Source organism: Pocillopora damicornis, chromosome 3, assembly GCF_964200805.1.
Source record: "Pocillopora damicornis chromosome 3, jaPocDami1.2, whole genome shotgun sequence".
NCBI lineage: Eukaryota > Metazoa > Cnidaria > Anthozoa > Scleractinia > Pocilloporidae > Pocillopora > Pocillopora damicornis.
Window position 1 is genome coordinate 6,834,445 of NC_142672.1, and position 21,205 is coordinate 6,855,649.

The 21,205-nt window shown below is 39.2% G+C and overlaps 3 protein-coding genes across 7 annotated transcripts in view; 2 read left to right on the forward strand and 1 right to left on the reverse strand.

The window, feature by feature from the left end:
• LOC113665648 (uncharacterized) lies at window positions 1-13,219 on the forward strand. Of its 4 annotated transcripts, none has more exons than XM_089200229.1 (12): window positions 1-143; window positions 636-751; window positions 2,651-2,693; window positions 3,629-4,164; window positions 4,973-4,999; window positions 5,626-5,877; window positions 6,436-6,732; window positions 7,621-7,917; window positions 8,666-8,953; window positions 9,544-9,591; window positions 10,103-10,219; window positions 11,309-13,219. In XM_089200229.1, the coding sequence occupies exons 2-12, from the start codon at window positions 685-687 to the stop codon at window positions 11,950-11,952; spliced, it is 2,616 nt and encodes an 871-aa protein (XP_089056355.1). In that variant the 5' UTR covers window positions 1-143; window positions 636-684; the 3' UTR covers window positions 11,953-13,219. The 4 variants fall into 4 exon arrangements, with proteins under 4 accessions (XP_089056355.1, XP_089056353.1, XP_089056354.1 ...); XM_089200227.1 differs by having other exon boundaries at window positions 15-143; window positions 9,541-9,591; XM_089200228.1 differs by lacking the exon at window positions 1-143 and adding an exon at window positions 295-542.
• LOC113665647 (thiamine-triphosphatase) lies at window positions 11,165-15,483 on the reverse strand. Its single transcript, XM_027181367.2, has 3 exons — window positions 14,922-15,483; window positions 14,049-14,187; window positions 11,165-11,903 (listed from the first exon to the last, which is right to left on the reverse strand). Exons 1-2 carry the CDS (start codon window positions 15,481-15,483, stop codon window positions 14,072-14,074), a joined length of 678 nt encoding a protein of 225 aa, XP_027037168.2. The 3' UTR covers window positions 11,165-11,903; window positions 14,049-14,071.
• The window catches only part of LOC113665645 (engulfment and cell motility protein 1), a 17,156-nt gene continuing 11,315 nt past the window's right edge, over window positions 15,365-21,205 (forward strand). The window contains exons 1-12 of one of the 2 annotated variants that reach the window (XM_027181365.2): window positions 15,365-15,505; window positions 15,660-15,736; window positions 15,870-16,142; window positions 16,304-16,344; window positions 17,264-17,333; window positions 18,181-18,231; window positions 18,341-18,433; window positions 18,594-18,670; window positions 19,099-19,198; window positions 20,117-20,208; window positions 20,469-20,534; window positions 20,938-21,010. In XM_027181365.2, coding sequence (XP_027037166.2) covers window positions 16,059-16,142; window positions 16,304-16,344; window positions 17,264-17,333; window positions 18,181-18,231; window positions 18,341-18,433; window positions 18,594-18,670; window positions 19,099-19,198; window positions 20,117-20,208; window positions 20,469-20,534; window positions 20,938-21,010 — 747 coding nt within the window. In that variant the 5' untranslated portion in view covers window positions 15,365-15,505; window positions 15,660-15,736; window positions 15,870-16,058. The remainder of the gene's footprint in view (window positions 15,506-15,659; window positions 15,737-15,869; window positions 16,143-16,303; window positions 16,345-17,263; window positions 17,334-18,180; window positions 18,232-18,340; window positions 18,434-18,593; window positions 18,671-19,098; window positions 19,199-20,116; window positions 20,209-20,468; window positions 20,535-20,937; window positions 21,011-21,205) is intronic. The other variant, XM_027181364.2, reaches the window with a different exon arrangement.

Here is a 21,205-nt window from a genome sequence, read left to right on the forward strand (position 1 = left end):
CTTGTCAAGATTGCACACTGAATGAAGTTTGCTATAATTCACATCATGCCACTCTGGAACCAACCCGGAAACAAACCGACCGTTTCCTCTCTTTCGTCCCGGATGTTTTATTTGTCATTGTTGCAAGAACGCCGAAAGTAATGGTAATGTCCAAATATTGCGAAAAAGGGACTTTCCCTTGCTCCTTAGACTCTCTATTCTTTAACGCCCTGTTGGTGCAAATGAACAACATCTTATCAAAAATGCGCAATATAAATACCATAGAGACAACACGTACAAAGTTCCTAAAATAACACACAAGTAGGAATGACATCACTCAGCTACATTTTTCAAATCGATAGTCTAAACATTTTCATTTACTTAGCTCTTAGCACTGCGTGATTGTCAGTATTTCAATTCCATTTATATAAACGCTTTCTTATCTTTGAGAAAAGGTCATTTGGGTGAAGGATTACTTCTATCGTTTGCTGGAGACCAGATAAAGAATTTCTGCCTCCTGCAGCAACCGTCGATACTTTTGCACACCCGTAAAATATTTTGAGGTGCGGAATCTCTAAGACAGTTAACCGAGCAACAGGTTGGCTTTTAATATCCTTGTGTTCAGTTTGGATTTCAATATTTTCCTCTCTCGTCAGGCTTCGGCGTGAATCTCTTTGACTTTGTGACGGCTGTGTGAATTAAGGAATGATGTTTTCTCAGACGATATCCACACAGTGTGTTGGAATAACGATCCTGATCTTTGCCGTGTTAGGTGAGAACGCTACAAACTACACGATATTTAGTAGATATTTTAGTTTGTACTTTCTAGCTCGGGCATGTCTACTGCGGCATTCTAACTCAAATTCTCGTCACAAAAATGGCACAACTTCTACACCTCAATACGTCCCTTGTGTAAACTGAATTGATTTTTCATAAACTCATCTAACGCAGATATTTATGGTGATGTTAAGTTTTAAGAGCACAGCACAAATCTAAATCAAAATAGCAATACCGTGGATCGTTTGTTCAAAAATCGCAGATAGCCCGCATATTTGCTGGAGTTTCAATAACACGAGAGCCAGCTCGCTGACCAAACAGTCGGCGTTAAGAGGCCTTGTAGGTAGCGGTAGACCGTTGTTAACCGGCCGGAATATTTTTATTGAAACCCAGTACTTGGAACACACACAGGTTTCCAAATAATAGTGGGTGTGACAAGTTATTTTCGATGAGTTTTCAGAGTAGACATTTATCGAATCAAAAGGAGATTATTTTGTGTTGTGAGTGGATATCACTTTATTCACCCGAGACAAGTTTTTATCTACTCTCACCCCCGTGAGGGTCAGTTTGGGTTTAGCCGTAAAAATAATATGGCTTATATCTGGTAATATAATTAAACTGAAAGTTTGAAATAAAGAGAGTGCTGTTTATTCAAACAGAGCAGAAAATTAGTTTAAACATTTTAGCATTGTCTGTTGCATTAGGCGGAAGCTGGGTTTCAATTGGTAAACAGGGGGCAAGGTCAGTCAAGCTCATAGCTTCGTTGTTATGTTTGTGTGTTTAGGTCCAAACGAAAAAAAAATTAGAGCCGTCCTTACGAGAAAGTTCCAACGAGGACGTCAATGACTGTAAAAACTTTGCGCCTCTAGGCTAAATCAACAAAAAACTAGATGAGTCCTTGAATGTGAACTGGCTCCTACTGAGTTTTTTGTGTGATATACTTACGAAACATACGTTGCCCTAAGGAACTTCGAACCATGACGTCAATAAATAAGAGTAAAAGTAACATTCTTTTGATCTAAAGTAATAGAAAATTAAATATCCTTCCGGATGGAAACCAGGTATTGTAGAGTCAGCCGTTGCGCCACTTCAATTTACTACGGTTCAATGATGGAAATCCGACTCGTTGTGTTTACCAGCATGCGCATTCTTCAAGAAAAACTCCAATGATTTCCTTTTTTATTAAAATTCTACGCTAAGGAGTTTGACTTTTATCAACGAGAGCTAACACTCAAGTTTTACGATTTCATGCCTCGTTAACCAAGTGAGTTGCATATTATTCAAATCGACGGCGTCGTCAGAGGCCTTCCGTGTATGAGCCTTTAAATTCATGATGATTTCCGCTTAAACTGTCAATTAAAACGTCGGACTTTTTTTTACTAACAACAGCCCTTCAACAAACAGGCCTAAGCAGAACGATTTAGTTTGAGCCAGGCTATCGGTTATGGAAACTATCAAATTGCCGTTTATCGCTTGCCTCGCCTGATTTTCGATCGTCTCTGCTAGATGACAGAATACTTCTGAAGTGACTTGAAAGTCAGATAGCTGCCCCGAATATTTATGAGACTCTGAACTAATCGAGCGAAACGGGTGAAAAGTGGTATGACATGGTATGTGTGTGGGATCGGAGAACAGAACTTAACAGTGATATCATGGTGCTGAATACACGACATACAATGTAAACTACAATTAAGTTACTCCGTTCTTTTTAAGTGTGTTTAGAAGATCTTAGAGCTTATACAACCACCGGATATTGGAGGAATCAATTTTTTTTACTATTTAACAACACTCAATGTGAACTAGTGTTATCATTGGTCACAGATGAACTCACCCCACACCCCTCCCCAGGTGTTAGTGTAAAAACCCAAAAACAATCTTTTGAATTCGCTTTCAGAAGGAGCAAGCTCTACAGATGCAAACGCCACCAGAGCAAATGAGTGAGTCGTATTTAAGTTATGAAGGATTATATTTTGTCTCACGATGTACATTTACTCCCATCTGTATACCGCTGATCTCAAACGTACTATGAGGTCGACCGTGGTTACGTGTCGCGCGTTATGAAGCGTTATACTCTGCAGCGATGGACTAGTTTCCATGAAAAGCTATTAATAGAGCATTTCGAAGGTCACAGCTGTAGAAAATCAAACAGTCAAAGTGCAGTATGATGCTTCTTAACGTACCCCAGACGAAGATGAGCATTGTGTAATCGAAGAGAAATGTGCAAATCGTTGCTGCAGCCAAAATGAAGACAGGAATAAAGCGATCAATATATTTGGTTGCGATTGCACATCAAGGCCTCATCCATCGTGCTAGACGAGAGACATCCACTCTCAGGCAGAGATATTACCTATCAAAAACGGTACCGTTTCAAAGACGTTTTTTTTAAATTCTATTCCTTTTTTTTTCTGCTGAGCGGAGGAAAGCGCAAGGCGAGCGCTAAGAGCAAGACAAGCGCCAGGTTGGATGCTCAAAAAGATACCTCCCACCCTCATTCCTATGCCGCCGCCGCTCGCCCGCGGCGCGCTTGCCTTCGCCCGCCAGAAAAACGAAGAAAACAAAACCACGCCTGTTCTGCAGACCAAAAAGCGGACGAATTCAGAAATAAAATTTTTTTTTTTAAAATTGCCATGCATCCTAATCTAACACAAAGACAGTGCTTTAGTGTACAAAACGCTTTGCTCTTCATATTTTTCATGTGCATGCCCAGGGATGTACCGAGCATTCCTGCCGCTAGTTTTAAGATTTATCCAGCCCCAGAATTTTGAGGATAAAGACTGCGTCCCAAATTTATACAGCGTAGCGTGATCAGAGCCTAAATCACGAGTTTTTGGTTTTCCTTAAGGGTTCATAACGCTTAACACCCTCTTTTCAGATGCCTCCTAGCGGCGGCGGGTAACAGGACCAAGTGGTCAGCAGTCTCAAATGGGCCTCTTTGTGAACCATACCAACTTCGCTTTCCAAACGGCTACTGCAAACACATTCTTGGTTATCAACCAGTCTACGGAAGAGATGTAAACGAGCTACTTGAGAATGAAAGAAAAATGAATCGATTTCAGATAGCGAAGAACTTTGTTTTGAGGACTCGAAATTCGACTGGCAATATCAAGTATCAAAAATCCATCGACAACTCTTTCAATGTGCGTCAGAGCTGTTTGGATATGGTGGACGATGTGTACTGCCACCACTACTTTAAACGTTGCTACATCGATACTAACCCTCAATTTGTGTGCAGAGAAGCGTGCACAAAAATGTTTTATCACGATTGTGATCGAGAATATAAGATTGTGCTGAAGTTCACGGAGGAGAGACAGAATACTTTTTACCCGTTCTACTTTGATATCATAAACTGTACGCGGCTGTCATCTAGGAACGAGTCTTTGCAGTGCTATACTCCTGACAAGATACGAGGTAAGTGATGGATCGTTCAAATAAATGTAATTACAGTCGACAAGAGATTATATTCTCTTGCAGTCGAACCTATATTTAGCGGCACCGTCGGTTTTCAAAGTCCCGAATTTGTTCCATTTAATTCATGTAATTTTCACCAGTATTTAGCGGTCGTGGTTACCTTTGAGAGAGTCCCAACGGCCTGCTCATACTATCTTTAACCTGTAGTGAAGGGTCCCTGATAGTGGAGCCACTCAAATAAAACTAATAATCTTTCAGGCCAAATTTAATCCATGTTTATCTCCCAAAATCAATGTTAGTAGTATTTTTGAGCGAGTTTTTGTACATTATGTGGTCAATTTTGACATAAAATGGCGTCTTTTCAATTAATTGGGTGCTGGGTGCTGCAAGTTTTAGAACTGGAAAGATCGCAATGTTTAATCAAGCAACATATTAATCAAACCCGGATTACTTTCAACGCCCAATTGAAAACTGTAGTACCGAGCAAAAATATATCACTACCCTTTGCATGACGCTAGAAATGGTAAAAGTACCCTCTCCCTCATTTCAATCAGCACTGTTCTTTTGTGTCAAAGATGCTATCATGATTTAGTCACTTCTAGTCGACCGTGGTAAAACAAGACAGCGTCGTGTGAGCAGTATAAGGGGGGTGAAGTGTAAGTGTAATCTGATGTTGATTTGAAACAGGTTTTGGAATCATGTAGGTGTGGTACACGCCGTGCACCCTGTAATCACGAGAAAGTTTCGTTGCAAAGGATGAATGTAAATCTTACCGACCAATTCTTTTTTTTCCTCTCCTTGTGGTTAGACAAATTGGACGTGCTAGAGAGTGAAGGTAAGTCTCGAACTAATTAACAATTGGATTATGAGGATGAGATTTAAATCGTTATCTCATGCACAGAAATCGAAAGCAAATAATCTATTTTTTTAATTATCCATCTACTCATTGCTCAAAAAAGCACATAGAGGCTCGTTTTTACATATTTCTGTTTGTTTACAACTGCACACCGTTATGCTCCTCACCTAACTCACTGTCCTTATCGCGAAAAAGATAACGAGTAGCTTATATATTAGCTGATCAGATTGCATCATTTGCTATTGAATGCTAGGAGATCTACTTACCATGATGAAACCCAAACATCTGAGAATTAAGGGAATATCTGTTATGATTCACTTTACGATAAGCCAATGGGCTCAAACACCTCGCTGCATCCAGTGTTACTTTACAGTGATCTAGATTCATTCTGCTCTGTTTACACGATTTCGAAAGTCACAAAAAAAAAAAACACCGGGAGTCATTTGCATGGCGTGTTTCAGCCATGAAGAAAAATCGGTACTCGTAATACGCGAATTAATGTGGCTTAAGGAGCAGAGTAGAGCAGAACACTGATGGATAACCTGAACTTCTTCAAGTCTACCTTTCTTGAAATTTAACTCTCCATAATCTTACCCGCTTCGCAGATTGTTTCTATGGTGATGGACGTGGCTACCGTGGTAACAAAAGCGTCACAACATCTGGGTTTTCATGTCAGTCGTGGGATTCTCAATGTCCACACAAACACAACATTAGTGGACATCTATATCAAGCGATGAATAACAGCGGCAATTTCTGTCGCAATCCGGGAGGACTTGCCAAAGGTGGGCCGTGGTGTTTTACAACCAACAAGACCGTGCGATGGGAGTACTGTGATGTGCCTAGGTGTCCCAAACGACGTAAGTATAACGAGACGACATGAGTGTATCGAAACGGCAAAATTTACAGAAACTGCGAAATGCTCTAGGGCGCTGCAAGAGCACAAAGACTAGATCAAAGTGATGAAACGACGTTTTTGCACTTAAACGACGAGATGTGCTGTGACGATGAAATGTATGTACTGAGAAAAGGTAGCGTATTTCCAGGAGACGACCAGATGTACGTAGAGGCGGCGTAAGTGTTCGAGCACGACGAAATGTGCTGAGATGACGCGAGTATGTTTGAGTTGTCTCACAGATGTCCCCTTCCTTAACCCAAGCGAGTGAAAAATGTTTTTTAAGCATTTTTAATTCAATGATCAAGTTAGTTATGAACTGTGTTGGTAGTCGATCTATCCCGGCCTTCTCAGAAAGTTTGAGTGGACATTGCTTATCGTAGCAGTATCCATACACTTGTCAATCGGTATTGAACCTAGTAATTGGACTTGCACAGCATTTAATTCTCTGTGGTTTAGCTTAAAATCGGCGCCGACAACCTTTTTTAAAAATCTCTTTTTGCATAATCTAATTGTTTTGTAGCACCTTCAAACCCACCAGTCAACTTTCATGGTCATAACGTGAGCGCAACAAGCATTTTCGTCAGCTGGGGAGATGTTCCAAAGCCCTCTGCAAATGGAGTACTTCTTGGGTACCACGCCTCTTGTAAGGCAGTTAAATCCTCGGACAGTTATTTCGCGGAGTTCTTGCCTGAGGAACATCATTGGGAATTAAAAGGTCTCAAAACTTTTGCTAATTATAGTTGTTGGCTAAGAGCGTACAACAATTACGGAAATGGCAGCTGGAGTGAGGAATTGGTTATTTCAACCGATGATGCTGGTATGTTGCCCACAGGAAGTTGTGGTCATTTATTGATGAGTTGTAAGCTTACAACTATACAAAAAGAATTTCGAGTTTGCACGAGCCTCGTTACTTTGTGATTGGTCCAGACAAATCGTGCCATCCGTGCAACAAATCAGATTCAAAAGTATTACTAGTTGCGACTTGATCCCTCGGGCATGTCCCCGCTTAAGACAGTTTACATCAGTGTTCTTGTGCTTGCTTTGAGTTCTTTGTTATTTGCCCTCTGTGATGCGTTTCTTATCATTGGTTACTGAGCCGTGATTATTGGTTCTGGATTCATCATCAATAATCATCTCAATTAGGTCGGTAAAAGCCGGTTAGGCAGCACACCAACTATTTACCATGCAAAAGTAAAAATCAAAAGTTACAATAAGTACAATACAGAATAAAAAGTTAACTTTACAAATTGACACGTTCTTATTAAGCTAATGAAGTAAGGAAATTCTCAAATTCGGATTTACAACCCTCAGTGAAAACGTGCTCCAGCGAAAAACTGACCCAAGCATAAATTGCCACGATCAACTAGCATTCCGTACAGGAAGGGAAGCAGTGCTCCCTAGTTGCTAAGGGAGATTCCCCTCAGTGAGGCACTGCGCATCCTGTATTGTGTATAAGATATCATTACCCATAAATCCTAGCGAATAAGCGTCCATCGAGGACTTTCTTTCTCGATCAAGGGACGAGCTTGACACTAGTGTGATGTTCTTTCGCTCTTAAACAAGTGGTGACCAACACATTTTCATAATATTTTTGGAAGCAGTGATGAGGAACAATCAAGGAAAGTTAAATACTAGCCATTACGTAATAAAGAATCAATCGTTTCAACTCATAACCATGGTACCTTTTCTTGCTATCATTATACAGTGCCTGCAGCTCCCCCAGACTATCTGAGCGCTAGGAACCTTAGCTCTACCAGTCTTCAGGTCCAGTGGGACCCAATCCCTTTTGGGTTCCGGAATGGAAAAATACTTCAATACCAAGTGAAATATAGCCAATATTCACTGACAAGACGGCGAGTCTTTACCACAAATTACGCAAAGAAAAGGTCACTCACGCTTGTCAACCTTAAGAAATACAAGAAGTATCTGATTGAAGTGTCCGGGATGACAAGAAAAGGCGTTGGACCCCCAGTTTCAACTGTGGTGCAAACTGATGAAGATGGTAAGGATAAAACAAAAAGTTACACACACAAACTAGCTAGAAAATCATATTTACCACTATTGATAAAGATGAATAAGGCCCCCTCTACATGGACGTGTTTCGTTACACCACACCGAAGTGTCTAAATGATAAAAAAACAGTTTCAGAGGTGGACTCTTTCGAACATGCATCATTTTGAAAACGCTATACGATTCCCCCTAATGTAGAAAAGAGAAAATGAAAACTTTTGAAAATGGTACTGTACCCTGAAGCGTTATTCAGTGTCGCTTCCATTGGCGTTTCCGGAAAGTTTTAGTATGGGTGATAGGCGAAAAGCTGTTAAAAATAGGTGCTCAACAGGGGAAAATACATTAATGTGGGTAATAGATAAGTGTTGGCTAGTTTGGGAAAAATATTTTACATGGTTTTGGTTGACACGAAAACGGAACCTTTTAAAAACACAATAGTGTGGCCGGGGCCACACTATTGCGTTTATGGCACAGGGAAGGGAAGTGGATAGAATTTTCCATCAGCATGGTCCTGAAGTGTCCTTTGGAGGCATTTGGGGTCTTACAAGGCTGTTATAATGACCATTCCTTCTTGAAAAAGAAGGAAGGAGGTGTGGCTGTGGATCTTCCGATTAATTCTCTAGGACTAGGCTACAGACGAATGTTTAAGAACAAGGCCATCGACTAGATTCTCATGAGAGAAGCGTCCTACAAGCTGCTAGAATCAGCAATGGATGACTCACTTCTGACGTCTTTTCTAGTACCAGATCGCCCTCCGTCAGACATAACCGTGTCAAGCCTGAGCTCTAAAGTGATTAAAATCATTTGGGGGCCAGTTCCTGAGGACTTCACAAATGGTGAAATACTTGGATACAGAGTGCTCTACAACGATACGTCAGTTGCTAAAAGTACATCAGTTTCTTCCAATCAAACATCTGTAGAGGTCCATGGACTGAAACCTAACACCAGCTACAATTTTCATGTCCTTGCATTTACAGCCAAGGGTGATGGGGTAAAAAGCGCAGCCTACCTCGCAAAAACTTTATCAGGTATGTAATACATGAAATTTCAACTTGCTAACAGTTAATTGAATGACTTTCTTCCTAACTGAATGATGGAATTACTGACTGATTGATTGTATACTGACTGACCGACTGACCAGCTGACCATATGCGAACGGACAGACGGTCGCACGAAAGTACGGGTTGATGGATGGATGAAGGTCTTAATGAATTAATGTCTCTGATCGACGGTTTTCCTTTTCCCGGTATACAGGTTAATTTGTTGTCATCAGGGCTTTTGTTTTTCATTAAAAGATACAGTTTTGCTAATGTTTGAATGAACCAATTAAACAAAATTTTTCAAATCAGATTGAAATTTCAGGGCCAAACCTGTTGAAAACGTCTACTAATAAGTGGACCCTTTCAACTCGCTTATACAGGAACTGTGGGGAGGAGGGGATGAAATGTTTATACGGGCGCAGAACGTAATCTTCCTGATCACCAATCGTCCCTTACCGCTTTGTACGCCAACCACGCAAGTAATTCTCCCAGTTAATTTGAATGAAATCGCATTCATATACTCACAGTTAATCAAATTCCATCTCTTAACTAACCAGTTAATTTACTCTTTCCAGCAGAGAAATCCAACAGTGACCCAAGTTCGAGATCATCACAGGGTTCAAACGGTAACAGAGAAACTACTGCATGGAGATGTTTACTACTGCTTACTGTTATGATGTCAAAAGTTTGACAATTAGGCGTCCGTAACAATGTCCTCTTTATAACTCAAATTTTGCTTTTAGTCCTTTGAATTTTGATCCATTTAACGATCTCGTTGCATCGCTCAAGGACAGTTTAGCTGATTCTTTAACGCACAGAGCTTTGACGGGAAAAATGTTTGAATAACAATATCAAATGAAAAGGCGAAAGATGAAATTATTCGCACCTACTAGAAACTGACGATAGTAACAGCGGCTCGGCCGGCAAATGAGTTCACATCTTATTAATTTTTCAATTGGTATGATACAATATGACACCATTTAAGTTTAAGGTAAGGTGAGGTCATCGTTTAAAGTTCACTAAATGTTGAGAAAGAAAGAGTGAGGTCATTCGCTAGATAGGCATGCGCTGCACGGGAAAGGAGCCCGTGATCGAGTCTTAAAATAACTGCCTTGTCTTCTCTACGGTTTTTTACAGTGGGCATCATTGCGAGTTCTGTGTTTGCTGGATCCATTGCTTTTGGAGCAGTTTTTTTAATGGTCTACTTTTTCCGTAAAAAAAGGATAGCAGCAATAAATAACGACGGTGAAAACGGTAAGATGATTATTGATTCTCCACGCATGAATAACTCCCTGCCCCTAGGGACCAATAGAGGGGGAGGGGTGGATATTTTTTTGGAGGATCATTTGGTTTTCAGGGGAACAGAGGGGGGTCAGTCGACGCCGACAGAATGTAAAAGAAGGGGCTATAGAAATAATCAACTGACTGCCTATGAACTGCCAATGAGGGGGGGAGATCCAAAGAATATTTCAGAGCCCTATGGGAGGATCAGGTAAATTTTATCCCCACACAGGTCCTCCAACCCGGGATAAATGTTATTTAAACATCAATAAAAAGCGAAGCGAAAGTGAATGGTACATCATTTCTCACAGCTGAGAATTCGATTTGGCACTTTAAGCCGAGGGTTCGAAGTTGTGGAAAAAGGGGAATTATGAAAGTATTGGATCAATATCAGTATCTGGGCAGCTGCCCACCTACCCCTCCCCTAACCCAATATTAACCCTAACTTGTTATCAATTAACTCTTGTTGAGTTAAGGGAGGGTTAGGTGGGCAGTTGCCCAGATACTGATACTGATCAAAGTATTCAACTGCACCCAAATAGAGAGCGCCATCTCTCAAAACATACGCCCTAACACTGTATGGTTAGTTGCGATGTTTTTAAGTCATCCTTAGTGTCATAGAAGACTGTTTCTCACCCCTTAATACCAGAAGTGACCGCTACGTGACTAAATTCTTCTTCCAATTCGAATACATTGTTCATCCCGGGTGATACAAGTGATGTGAAGAAACGCGAGAAAACGCGAGTGACCAAGTCGTGGTTTTAGATTTGAATCTGATGGGTCGAGAGGATGGCGTGAATTTTCTGAACCAATTACAGAGCGGAGCGGGGAATAAAACCAATGCAATCGTTCAAACTCGATTAAGACTTGTGGTATGGAAAGATATTGAAAACGGACCGAGAATGATTTGGGACGGAGGAGATCAACACGGATTTTAATGACAAACTCGAGATGTAAAAGCCGTTACAGGGCTCGTTCAAATGCCCTCACTTAGTAAGTGACACCATTACTTTGCAGGACTGTTATTTAACATGTTCGCCTTTGCCCTCGCTTCCTTTTCAGGTATTGGTTGTCCAGTGACACCATATGCCGTCTCCTCCGTTAATTGGTTGGAAAACGTCATCAACACCCAAGTACACGGATATGAGACGATAGATGATGATAACGTCCCTTGCAGTAATGGCCGACCACGTTACATCAACGTCAACCCTGACGGTTCGCTCAACCTTCCACCACACTTACGGGATATGGTTATCCACTTCGAGCAACTCTACGAGAACACAAGTTACAAGCAGCTACGACGGTTTGGAAGGCGAAGATCACTTGGAGGGGCAGAGGATCGGCTTGGACACCCCATCTACGACAAGCTGCAACGGGCGATTTCTTCAAATACCCCAAGCCAGGGTGGAGGATGCAGACAACAGGTGCAGGCGACAATAACTCCAACAAAGCAACACAGGGAAAATCACTCGGTAGATTTGGGTGAGTTACGTCGCTTTGCTAAGGATCTTCAGAGCGACATGGAAATGACAGAAGTGGTTTCTACCAAAACCCAAAAGCGACGGCGCCATTTCTCCGTAGATCTGGGTCAAGTGCGAGAGTATATTGCTCTCACAGAGATCAACAGCTCCGCTGAAGAAGAGAATAACGCTTTAACCTACAAGCCGGAAATGAAACAAACAAATGACAACGAAGCGCTGTGTTAGCTGTTTGAAACTGGACAGACAAACTCACTAAATCATAAAGATCAACTTCTCCAAAGCGGTGACTGAAAAAAATCCAAGTCAAAGTAAAGTCAAAATAAAAAAAAAATCTATGTTATCAAACTGGGGCTGAAACACAGTTCCTAGTCTAAGGGTGTTTAAGACCCTTTTTGTCTCATAAACTGTTCAAATTTTTTTCGTGATAAAGTCGCCTAGAAGCTGCTAAGTTTATACACTTGCTAAAAACAACTTTTTTCTCTTCTTCATTAGAACACAGCTGTCGCTTCATGTTGCCTGCTCACGCAGCCAGCTAAACACTGTCATTTTGCATCAACGCAAAGTTTTTCAATAGCCTGTATTTAATACTATTCTTCATGACAAGTCTTCAATTTCAGTCGCCATTTCAGAGAAATGTCGCGCAGTTCAAGTAGTTTGTATATCGGATTGTAAGTGATTAGAAAGGTAATGTAAGAGAGTAATGCATCGGAAGTGAGTTTGAGCCCTTTTTAATTGTCAGTTTGTAGTTACATTCATACCTACCTAAAAAGCCATGGTGCGGGAATCATCCCGCGGTTGCAGGAAGTCACAACCGCATTCGGTGGCTTTCGGTGTTTTAGTGTTTAGTGATGGTTTTGGTGGTGGTTAGATGCCACGGTAAAAAAAAGTGTATATATGTTCTCTTTTGAGGAGAACGTGAAGATGGAGAACAGTTAAAGAAAATTTCACTTTAACAAGTGGAAATGACTTCTTAGAAAGAAGTCTATTCATAAGCTTTCTTCTAGAGAAACTTTTTAATTTTCTCACAATTAGTAATTGATTCCATTTTACACATGTTATCCAACAAAAAGCAAACGCTTCAGAAAGCTAGGTTAGCAATTTTAGCTAACGGCCGACTCCTAAAAAAAGCCCTCAGTAATCACCAGCAAAAAATGAAATTGACTTCGTTCCTATGTGCAATTGATTGAATACAAAATTAACGACTGTCCATCATCCTTTCATGGTCAATGCTTGCATTAAATTTTCCTGATTAGTAGGAGTATTGAGTTTGCGAAAAAGTTTTGATTCCACGAAATATTTTACAAGAATATTTTCTATTCCATGAAAACTAACGTTCAACCTCTTCTCATGGGTCACGTGATTGTTGTTAGACAGACTTGTTTGTTTGTTACCACCAATGTAATTCTCATTGAAAGATAGACATGCTCCTAAATCCCGAGAAATGTTATCTTTACCATTTAAGTGTGCATATTAAACTTATCCTTTCACTGTGTTTTGAGACTCCACAGAATAACTCAGTAACCCTTTGCAAATCATCTAAACTTGATAAAGATATGACTGCATCAGTAGCCTGGATTCACTCATCAACTTAAAAAAATGCTCCCTCCCCCCACCCTGTTGTGCATTTTGTCAGGTTTTTATAGGTTTCATGCATACACATCCATACAACTGGATGGGACTGGAGACATTGTGAGAGTAAACTACTTTGCCCAAGAATAAAAATCAGTGATCCTGTTCAGACTCAAACTGGCACCTCCTGATCCAGAATCCAACAAGTTAATCATAGTAAAGGTATCATAAAAGGTAGGATTGGTACATGAGCCAAAGTGGTGTATCTATTCTGGAAGCCACTAGGAGTGCCCCCCCTACCCAGTCCCTGGATGTGATGCTAATCCATTGCAGGTTACCCCCAGCATTTTATTGCATATTCATCACCCATTTACACTCCTGGGCAGAGAAAGGCACTGTGAGAATAAAGTGTATTGCCAAACAACACAATGCAATGAACAAGCCATGATGCAAACCCAAACGTCATCACCTACAGTCCAGTGGACTGAATGTAAAGGGGGGAAAAAGGTCCTGAAAGGCCTTTCTGTCTCCCACATTGGCTACTGTGTCTACCTGAAAAGTGTACTATCTGTACTTTTGAAATTAAACATTTCTACCAACTCAAATTATTCTGATCTGGTTTCCAACCTCACATGCTAAGGTGTTTGGTGGAGGCAGAGAGCATCTTTTCAAGATAAACACTTCATGATTTAATTCTTTTACATTATAATTGATTTCTCAAAGTGATTGGTATACCTCAGGATAACACTCACATCTGAATTTATCCATGATGGTTTTATTTCAGCTGTTTTACAAAGAATCCACATTTAACAAGTTGTTCATGATGACTTCTGCAATTACTGAAAATGTACTTCTCCAGTTTGCTGGGAATGTCTGATCTGCATTCTATGCCTAAAATCAATCAAAATAATACTTTTATGTTTTCATTCCATTTTTCCCGTAATATTTCATTATGGATAGTGTTAGGATTGTGGATGAAATATGTCTCTGAAAAGAAGCAGCTTATTTCAAAACCCAGATTATTTGATAAATCAATACTTACAACTAACACCCATTTTTGTGTCTTCTCTCAAAAATGGTACAAAAAAAATTCCCAGTTATTTTTTAACACTTTTTTTATTTTGATTTTGTCGCCCAGTTTAAGGAAATCACCAACCCTTTCACTCCCAGATCTCATAATTTATTCTCCTGACTGTCCCCAACACAATGCTTATAGAATTAGTTCCAAGAATTTAGTATTGGATCAACTAATGATTCCCTGAATGAAATTTTTTAAACTCCTATTACTTTTTGGCTAGAAATTGTTTTAGTATTGTAAGGAGAAATTCTGTTTTGGTCGCTCCTAGGAGTTAAAGGAAGTAAGCAAAGGAGAGACAAGGTAGGGGTTTATTGCACTTCATAGAAATAACATTAATTAAAGAATAAAGGCAGGAACTTGGAGATGGATTAAAAAAATCCTCTTTGCACACAAAAGACATACACCTTCCATCAACAACTTTGGATTGGAGCTACTTGTAAAATTTGCTCTTGGCAACCTGTGTAAGACAAATTTGTTGATTCAGGTTTCAAAGAGGTATTCCAAGAATTCAGTGAACTAACGCCACTGAAGCTTTAATTTAGCATACCAAGAAGTTCTGCAGTTCTTTGAATAGTTTCTTTTGCGGCATCAACGTTTTTCTCATTTGACACTACAACCTCCAATTCACCAACTTGATACCCAAAGCTTGCCTGATCTAAGTCAACTACAACTCTGTTTGGCATCTCATACACAGCTCTATTCGTTGTAATACATGCAATCTGTTTACAGGATGTTCTTTGCACTATCTCCTCGACAGACGTGTAATCTCTGTCAATATTTGGGTAAAAAGAGCGCAGCCTCGTCACAATTTCACTTATAATCTCATTTTCGTCTTCTATCTCGCGGTTACTTTCGATCCACCGCTCAATTTTCAGTTTCTGAATTTTAAGTTCCCATTTATTATTTCGCTTCCGCAGCCAGTAACCATTAAGCGACAGTTCGTGGTTTGGTGCGTCGAAGTAAACATCGGTGAAAGTGGTTTGTCGCATAAGTTTTGCTCCTTTCAATTCCAGAACTTTCTCAAAGTCTGGTGGTACACGAAATTTGCTTTCTACTTCGATCATTTGAGAAGAAGATAAGGGACTTCCGCTCATCCATTCTGCCGCCATGTTTGAAACCGACTTCGCAAAGGTTGATGGGAGTGCCATTATCACCCACTCCTCCACTCCCCTACTTAGCAGGAACTATCCTTTAAATAACGTCGGAAAATGTCTAGTGTTACTGAAATACTAATGATATATTTCTAAAATTGGTAATTTTTTTCTCAAATTTACGTTCGATCTAGATCTCTGAGGACTAAAAAGTCATCTGCGTACAGCAGCTTAGAAGGATGTGGTATCAAAATGATCTAAGCAGGGGAGGGTTAGTAAGGTTTGTTCGTATGGGAGTGTGGAGCTCTATCGGAAGTAACAGTTAAGTGTTCGTCCAAATAAGTGATATTTCCTCGTGGTCTAACTCTGTCTTTCTACGTTTTCTGCTTCGATAATAATTTCAGAGATGGTTTACTGGATAATCGTCGTTACTGGGCGGTGAAACGCTGAAGAAATTGATCTATACGAGCGATCCGAGGGAAATTTTCATGCTGTTGTTAGAGGGTTGTGTCTGCAGCGGGTTCTGAACTGATCGAGAACCCCGGAAAGCGGTTCAAAAAGCCTTTTCTGGATAAAGGGGACAGCTTGCGATAATGTCTGTTCGTAGTGGTCCAGCGCAGGTGAAGTTGGCCATCGAAAGAAAAGGACAACTTCCCTTGCTTACAACTTTCGATCAGGTTTGAAAGAAACAAGCTTATTAATTAGGCCTTAAGTTGTCCTGATAATTTTTTGATTGAATTTCTCTTTTGAGATATCATTCATTGGTAGAATATGAGTTAAGGAATGCTAATTATTTTAAACACAAGACCAGTAATGATATCTCTTTTTCTTTCACTAGAGTCGACCATTAGACGAAATTATAAGGGAAATCTGCACAAAGTGAGTAACCGGTATCAACACAAGTTATAGGTTGTACCCAAACAGTGACATTACCTGTCCAATAGTTTGCTTTTAAAGTTTCATAGAACCTTTTTATTTAAATCTTATATGATCGCATCTATATCTGTGTTGATTTCCTCACTCTTTAAATGGTCTAGTGAACAATAATTAGTTACAAGTGCTTCATTAATCAGAGGTATTTATTTGGTGAAACCTTAGATCTTTGGACAGAAAACGTGTTACAATAGGTAAATTTCGATATCCATAGTGAAAAAGTAAATAAATAAACACCACTTTTAGGCTCTAAGGAATGTGTGATCTCCATTAACTATTGGTTAATGTTGAATTTAGAATAATCTTCTGTAATGTAAACAGCAAAATAGGCAAGGAGATAGACTGGGATAAAGGAAGAAATTTTTCCACATCCCCTAGGGTGTTTGCCCCTAAGGTCTCTATCTCTTGACACCCTTTTGGAAAGAATTTGCAGTATACAAGAATGAGTGTTAAAGAACTCCTACAGAAAACTCAAAAAAATGCTGGATGGTAGCCTTGGATGGAATTGTATTTCACCTATATGGAGAACCAATGCTCATACTCACTTGTGCCAGGAATAATGGATAAGCACTTGCAGTTATGAGCCTCTAAACCTGTAAGACTTATACCCAGCCCACAGCATTTTATGGGGCAAATTGTCCTTAAATTGCTCCTATAGCATGTGGATAATTCAAAGGTTTTGTTTGATTTAAATATTATACCCAAACCAGGAAACATCTCTAAAGTGGATAAACCCACTCTCATGTACTTGGGCAAACATTATTTACCTTTTTGGGGAAGTTCCTCCCTGGCCTTCATCCTAAGAATCCTGGATAAGGTTGTTTTGTTTGCATACTCACAACTGACCTTTCACTCGTGTTTTCAGTTGGTCCATAAAAACCCCAGAGGAGTATGCTTTTCAGTATTCTGACTATAACTGTTACATAACTGAGGAGGTAAGCCATACTTCTTTCCTAAGCCACAATTAGAACAACAGGATTTTTTTATATGCAAGTGTCCCTGGTTAAAAAAATGGCTACTATTGAACAATTGAGATGATAAAAAACTTTGAAAAGTTTTAATAGATTAAACAAAATTCAGCTAACCCTCTACACTGTAACTCTCAGAGGTGATTCCCATAAGGCATAGCTAGGCAGATCCAGGAACAGAGACTTTACTTATATTAGAACCCTTGATAAGCCAAGAAATATTTAAAAGAAGGAATTCTCAATGCTTCAAGTTGAGTGGTAGTATTGGTTTCATACAAGTAGTGAACAAACCCACAGGTCTGATGGAGGGGGGGGGGAGGGGGAGGCTACAGATCCATCTGCACCCTCCCACAGGATGCTCCTACCCCTTAATGGATCTCCTTTAGTTAGCTTTCAAAATATAGAGATAATTAACCATTGAAAAAGTGACAAGAATACACATATATATCAGCAAGAGGTTGTTCTTTTGATGTAACACCAAATTGTCTTGGTTAATTTTCCAGAAAATATAATTATTAACCCTTTGACCCCTAAGAGTGACTAGAATCTAATTTCTCCCTACAATATTGTCCCCAAATCATACATTAAGGTTACAAGAAGAAAAGAAATGATCAACAACTAAAGTAAACTGTCTGTTGTTATGTCAGTTCTTCTTGTCATTGCCTCAGGAAATGTACTGAGAACAGTAGGGAGAATATGCATGCTGATTTTAGGGTGTGAAGGGTTAAATATCGAAGGGATAATTACTAATCATCAATAATTAGATCTTGGGTAATTGATGTTGTTGATGCGGTTAAATGTTACCTTCCTTTAGAACCGCAATGGAATAAAGAATGGTGCTGTACTGAAACTCACACTCTCACCGGTAAGTTATCCTGAGTCACAATTGCAGATTGAGATAAAGTCTGTCTCAGAATATTTGAATGAGTGATATCTGCGGGCCACTCAATTGATTACTGGTTTTAAAAAACTAGGCTAAGCTTGCACAAGATGTTGTTGAGCGTCTGGAGTCAACTGTTCACGAGGAAAGAAGAAATGCTTTAGCAACACTATCCAGTATCTCAGAGGTATGTGATTATCCATGTTGTCTTATTGCAAATTTGGCTTCAAACTCTTTAAGTTTCACACTGGATCTTTATTTCTTTTCCTTACTAGCCAACCAACCATCTTTTCCCTCAAATGTATTATTATTTATTTACCTTTTTTTTTTCTTACACACACTGTCAGGATCCAACCTTTGCCAGTGAGTTTATAAAACGAAATGGTCTGGGGCTCCTTATCAACATGGTGGAGGGAAAACCAGAGTAAGCCAATTCCAGATTTTTTTCAACTTCATTTAACACATTTGCAGGGTTGTAGCTAAGAAATAAGGTTGCTAAGTGAAATTCAAGTGAGGAGGTTATGGAGTATTTGATATCAAAGGATAAAATTGTTGGTGCATAACTTCAAAATGCCAGTTGTTCTTTTCTGAGCCAGCCAAAACTCCAGCTTGTGATTCACTCTTTTTCATATGGCAAATTTTGCTAGCAGCTGGTACTTAGCGACAACCTTGCATTTGTGCCATTTATTTCCAGTCTTTTACAGTGGACTTCTTTGACTAGGCTTATTGAACAAAGTTAACCAATCAACTGATGGTTAAATGAACCATGATTTAGCTAACTTTATGTGTGCCAATCAGTGCTATGAAAGGACCCACAGGTGATTCATGAGTATTTTCACCTTGTGTCCTCAGGAGTGATGAGTCCTTGGCTCACTGCCTGACCTCTTTTCAAGAGCTGATGGATCATGGTGAAGTTTCATGGGATTTCCTTACGAAAGGATTCATTAAAAATGTAAGTGAGACATGTCATGATTATTTTGCTAGATATGATTATGGTGGGTCATATCTTACACTCTGTTGGTTTGCAATGAGGGTCGGCCATGTCATACTTCAAATTGTGCTAAAAAAGTGAGCCAACTTTCATAATATTTCCTCTCTTTCCATGAGCTTGAGAAATATTTATTGGAAAAAAACAAAATATTTTGTCATCACTCAAAGGGGATTGTGAGATGTGCATGGTTTACTGGTTAGTGCAGAGAGCTTTAGATTGAACCTTTTTTTAACTCCTGAGATCTGATTGTTAACTTTCCTCTCTAGCTGCTACTCATTTCCTTGTAGATTAGTTATGAGAATTTAGTGTTCAATCGAAATAACTTCTGCCTGATAAGTTGGAGTTTTCTCAATACCTGTTTGCAGAGTAATGTAAGGATATTATAGGGAGAAGTTCCATGTCAATCCTCTTATGGAGTTAAAGGGTTAAGCTCTAGCCAATTGGCTTGAGCAAGGGTCATACATTTCTGTTTCACAGTGCTTCTCTTCATTGCAATGTAGAAATGGACACCAATAGGCTTTCCATAAAACATGATCAGGTTAGATGTGATCAACCAGCCTCCCTCTCAATTACCTGTTGCATGAAAGTGCTGTTAGAAAGAAACATTTTTTCAAATTTTCTTACCTATAGAATCATGACACAGAGAGCTACATTTACATAGGGGAATAATGATAAATGTGTTGGCATTGAAGTGTAGCATAATGAATTCCTCCTCGAAAAAAAAAGTATATAACAAAACTGGAGGTGCTAGAATCGCTCTTGGTCACGGTGCACTCAAATTTAAAGCATATTTCTTGCCTCCAAACTTCTTGCTTTCTTCATATACATGCTGATACATTTACTGATTTTCCACTAAATTCTTGAAATCTTACTTTGTAGTTGACAGTCTTTGTAAACAAGAAGAATCCACCTGTAGACCCTACTGTGCTCAAAAGATGTCTATCTATCTTAGAAGCAGTGTGTACAAACAGGTTAGTAGCTCTATTACTTAAAATTTCAGTCCTACTCAAAAAAATGTGACATAGGTGCTAGAATTATTTCTTAAGAATTATTTTTAAAACAACTGACATGCAGCATCTACTTGTAGGAACTTAATGTTTAATTTTGCACTCCTTCTCAAGATGAAAAGTGTTCTTTTATTGCCCTTGGAAATGGTTTGCAGGATAATTTTTTTTTCAAGCTAAATTTTGATTGATGTGTGTTTTCTTTTTTCAATTTTTTTGTCCACCAGCCCAACATTTTATCCACTTGTAGAAAAAGAAGTGGTATTTGAGCATCTTATTCTTCATCTGCAAAAGTAAGTAACAATACAAAGAGCGGTATTTTACTTGCAATACGTTTTTGCTGTAGAGATAAGTTTCTAATTTTCATTTGTGGAGTCCTGTCAGTTGCATGGAACTATCACTGAGTATTAAACCTTTATGTTCATCGTTGGGTAAAGAAATACAATACTATTGTTTGGGTTGGTTCATGTGGAATAAAAATCATTAATTTTTAGGCCAAATTGAAATTGCTTTTAAATCTTAATCTCTATTTTTGTAAAAATTATCATGTATGTTGTCCCTTCATTTTATGAATCACTTGCTACCATCTCTAAACATAAGTGTCCAATCCTTAGACAAGAGATATGTGTTGTCAATCTTTATTTGTAATTATTACAATTATTTTAATTAATAATTATTGTTTGCATAACTTTGTAGCTCAAATCAAGATATTCAGCTGAATGCTATAGCACTCCTAAACAGCTTGTTCATGCGTACAACAAATAAAAGAGTGAGTTGATGTTCATATGTAGAGATAAATGTATAATGGTGGTAAGTTTCTAAAAAAGTTGTGGTGTTGTGTGGGTGGGGAAGTAAAACAAGATAATTTGGTTTTATCAACTGAGTTGATAATGAAGAAATGTAAATTGGTTTCCGTGTTTACATAGCCTGATGTAAACACGCGGGAGGTTGGGAGAAAAAACAC

Coding starts and splice junctions, on each gene's coding strand:
- LOC113665648 (XM_089200227.1), top strand. CDS start 685: ATGATGTTTTCTCAGACGATATCCACACAGTGTGTTGGAATAACGATC. Junction 7,918..8,665: donor GGTGCAAACTGATGAAGATG/GTAAGGATAAAA, acceptor CGTCTTTTCTAG/TACCAGATCGCCCTCCGTCA. Junction 10,220..11,308: donor AAATAACGACGGTGAAAACG/GTAAGATGATTA, acceptor CTTCCTTTTCAG/GTATTGGTTGTCCAGTGACA.
- LOC113665647 (XM_027181367.2), bottom strand. CDS start 15,483: ATGGCGGCAGAATGGATGAGCGGAAGTCCCTTATCTTCTTCTCAAATG. Junction 14,188..14,921: donor AAGAACTGCAGAACTTCTTG/GTATGCTAAATT, acceptor GATTGATTTTAG/GCATAGAATGCAGATCAGAC.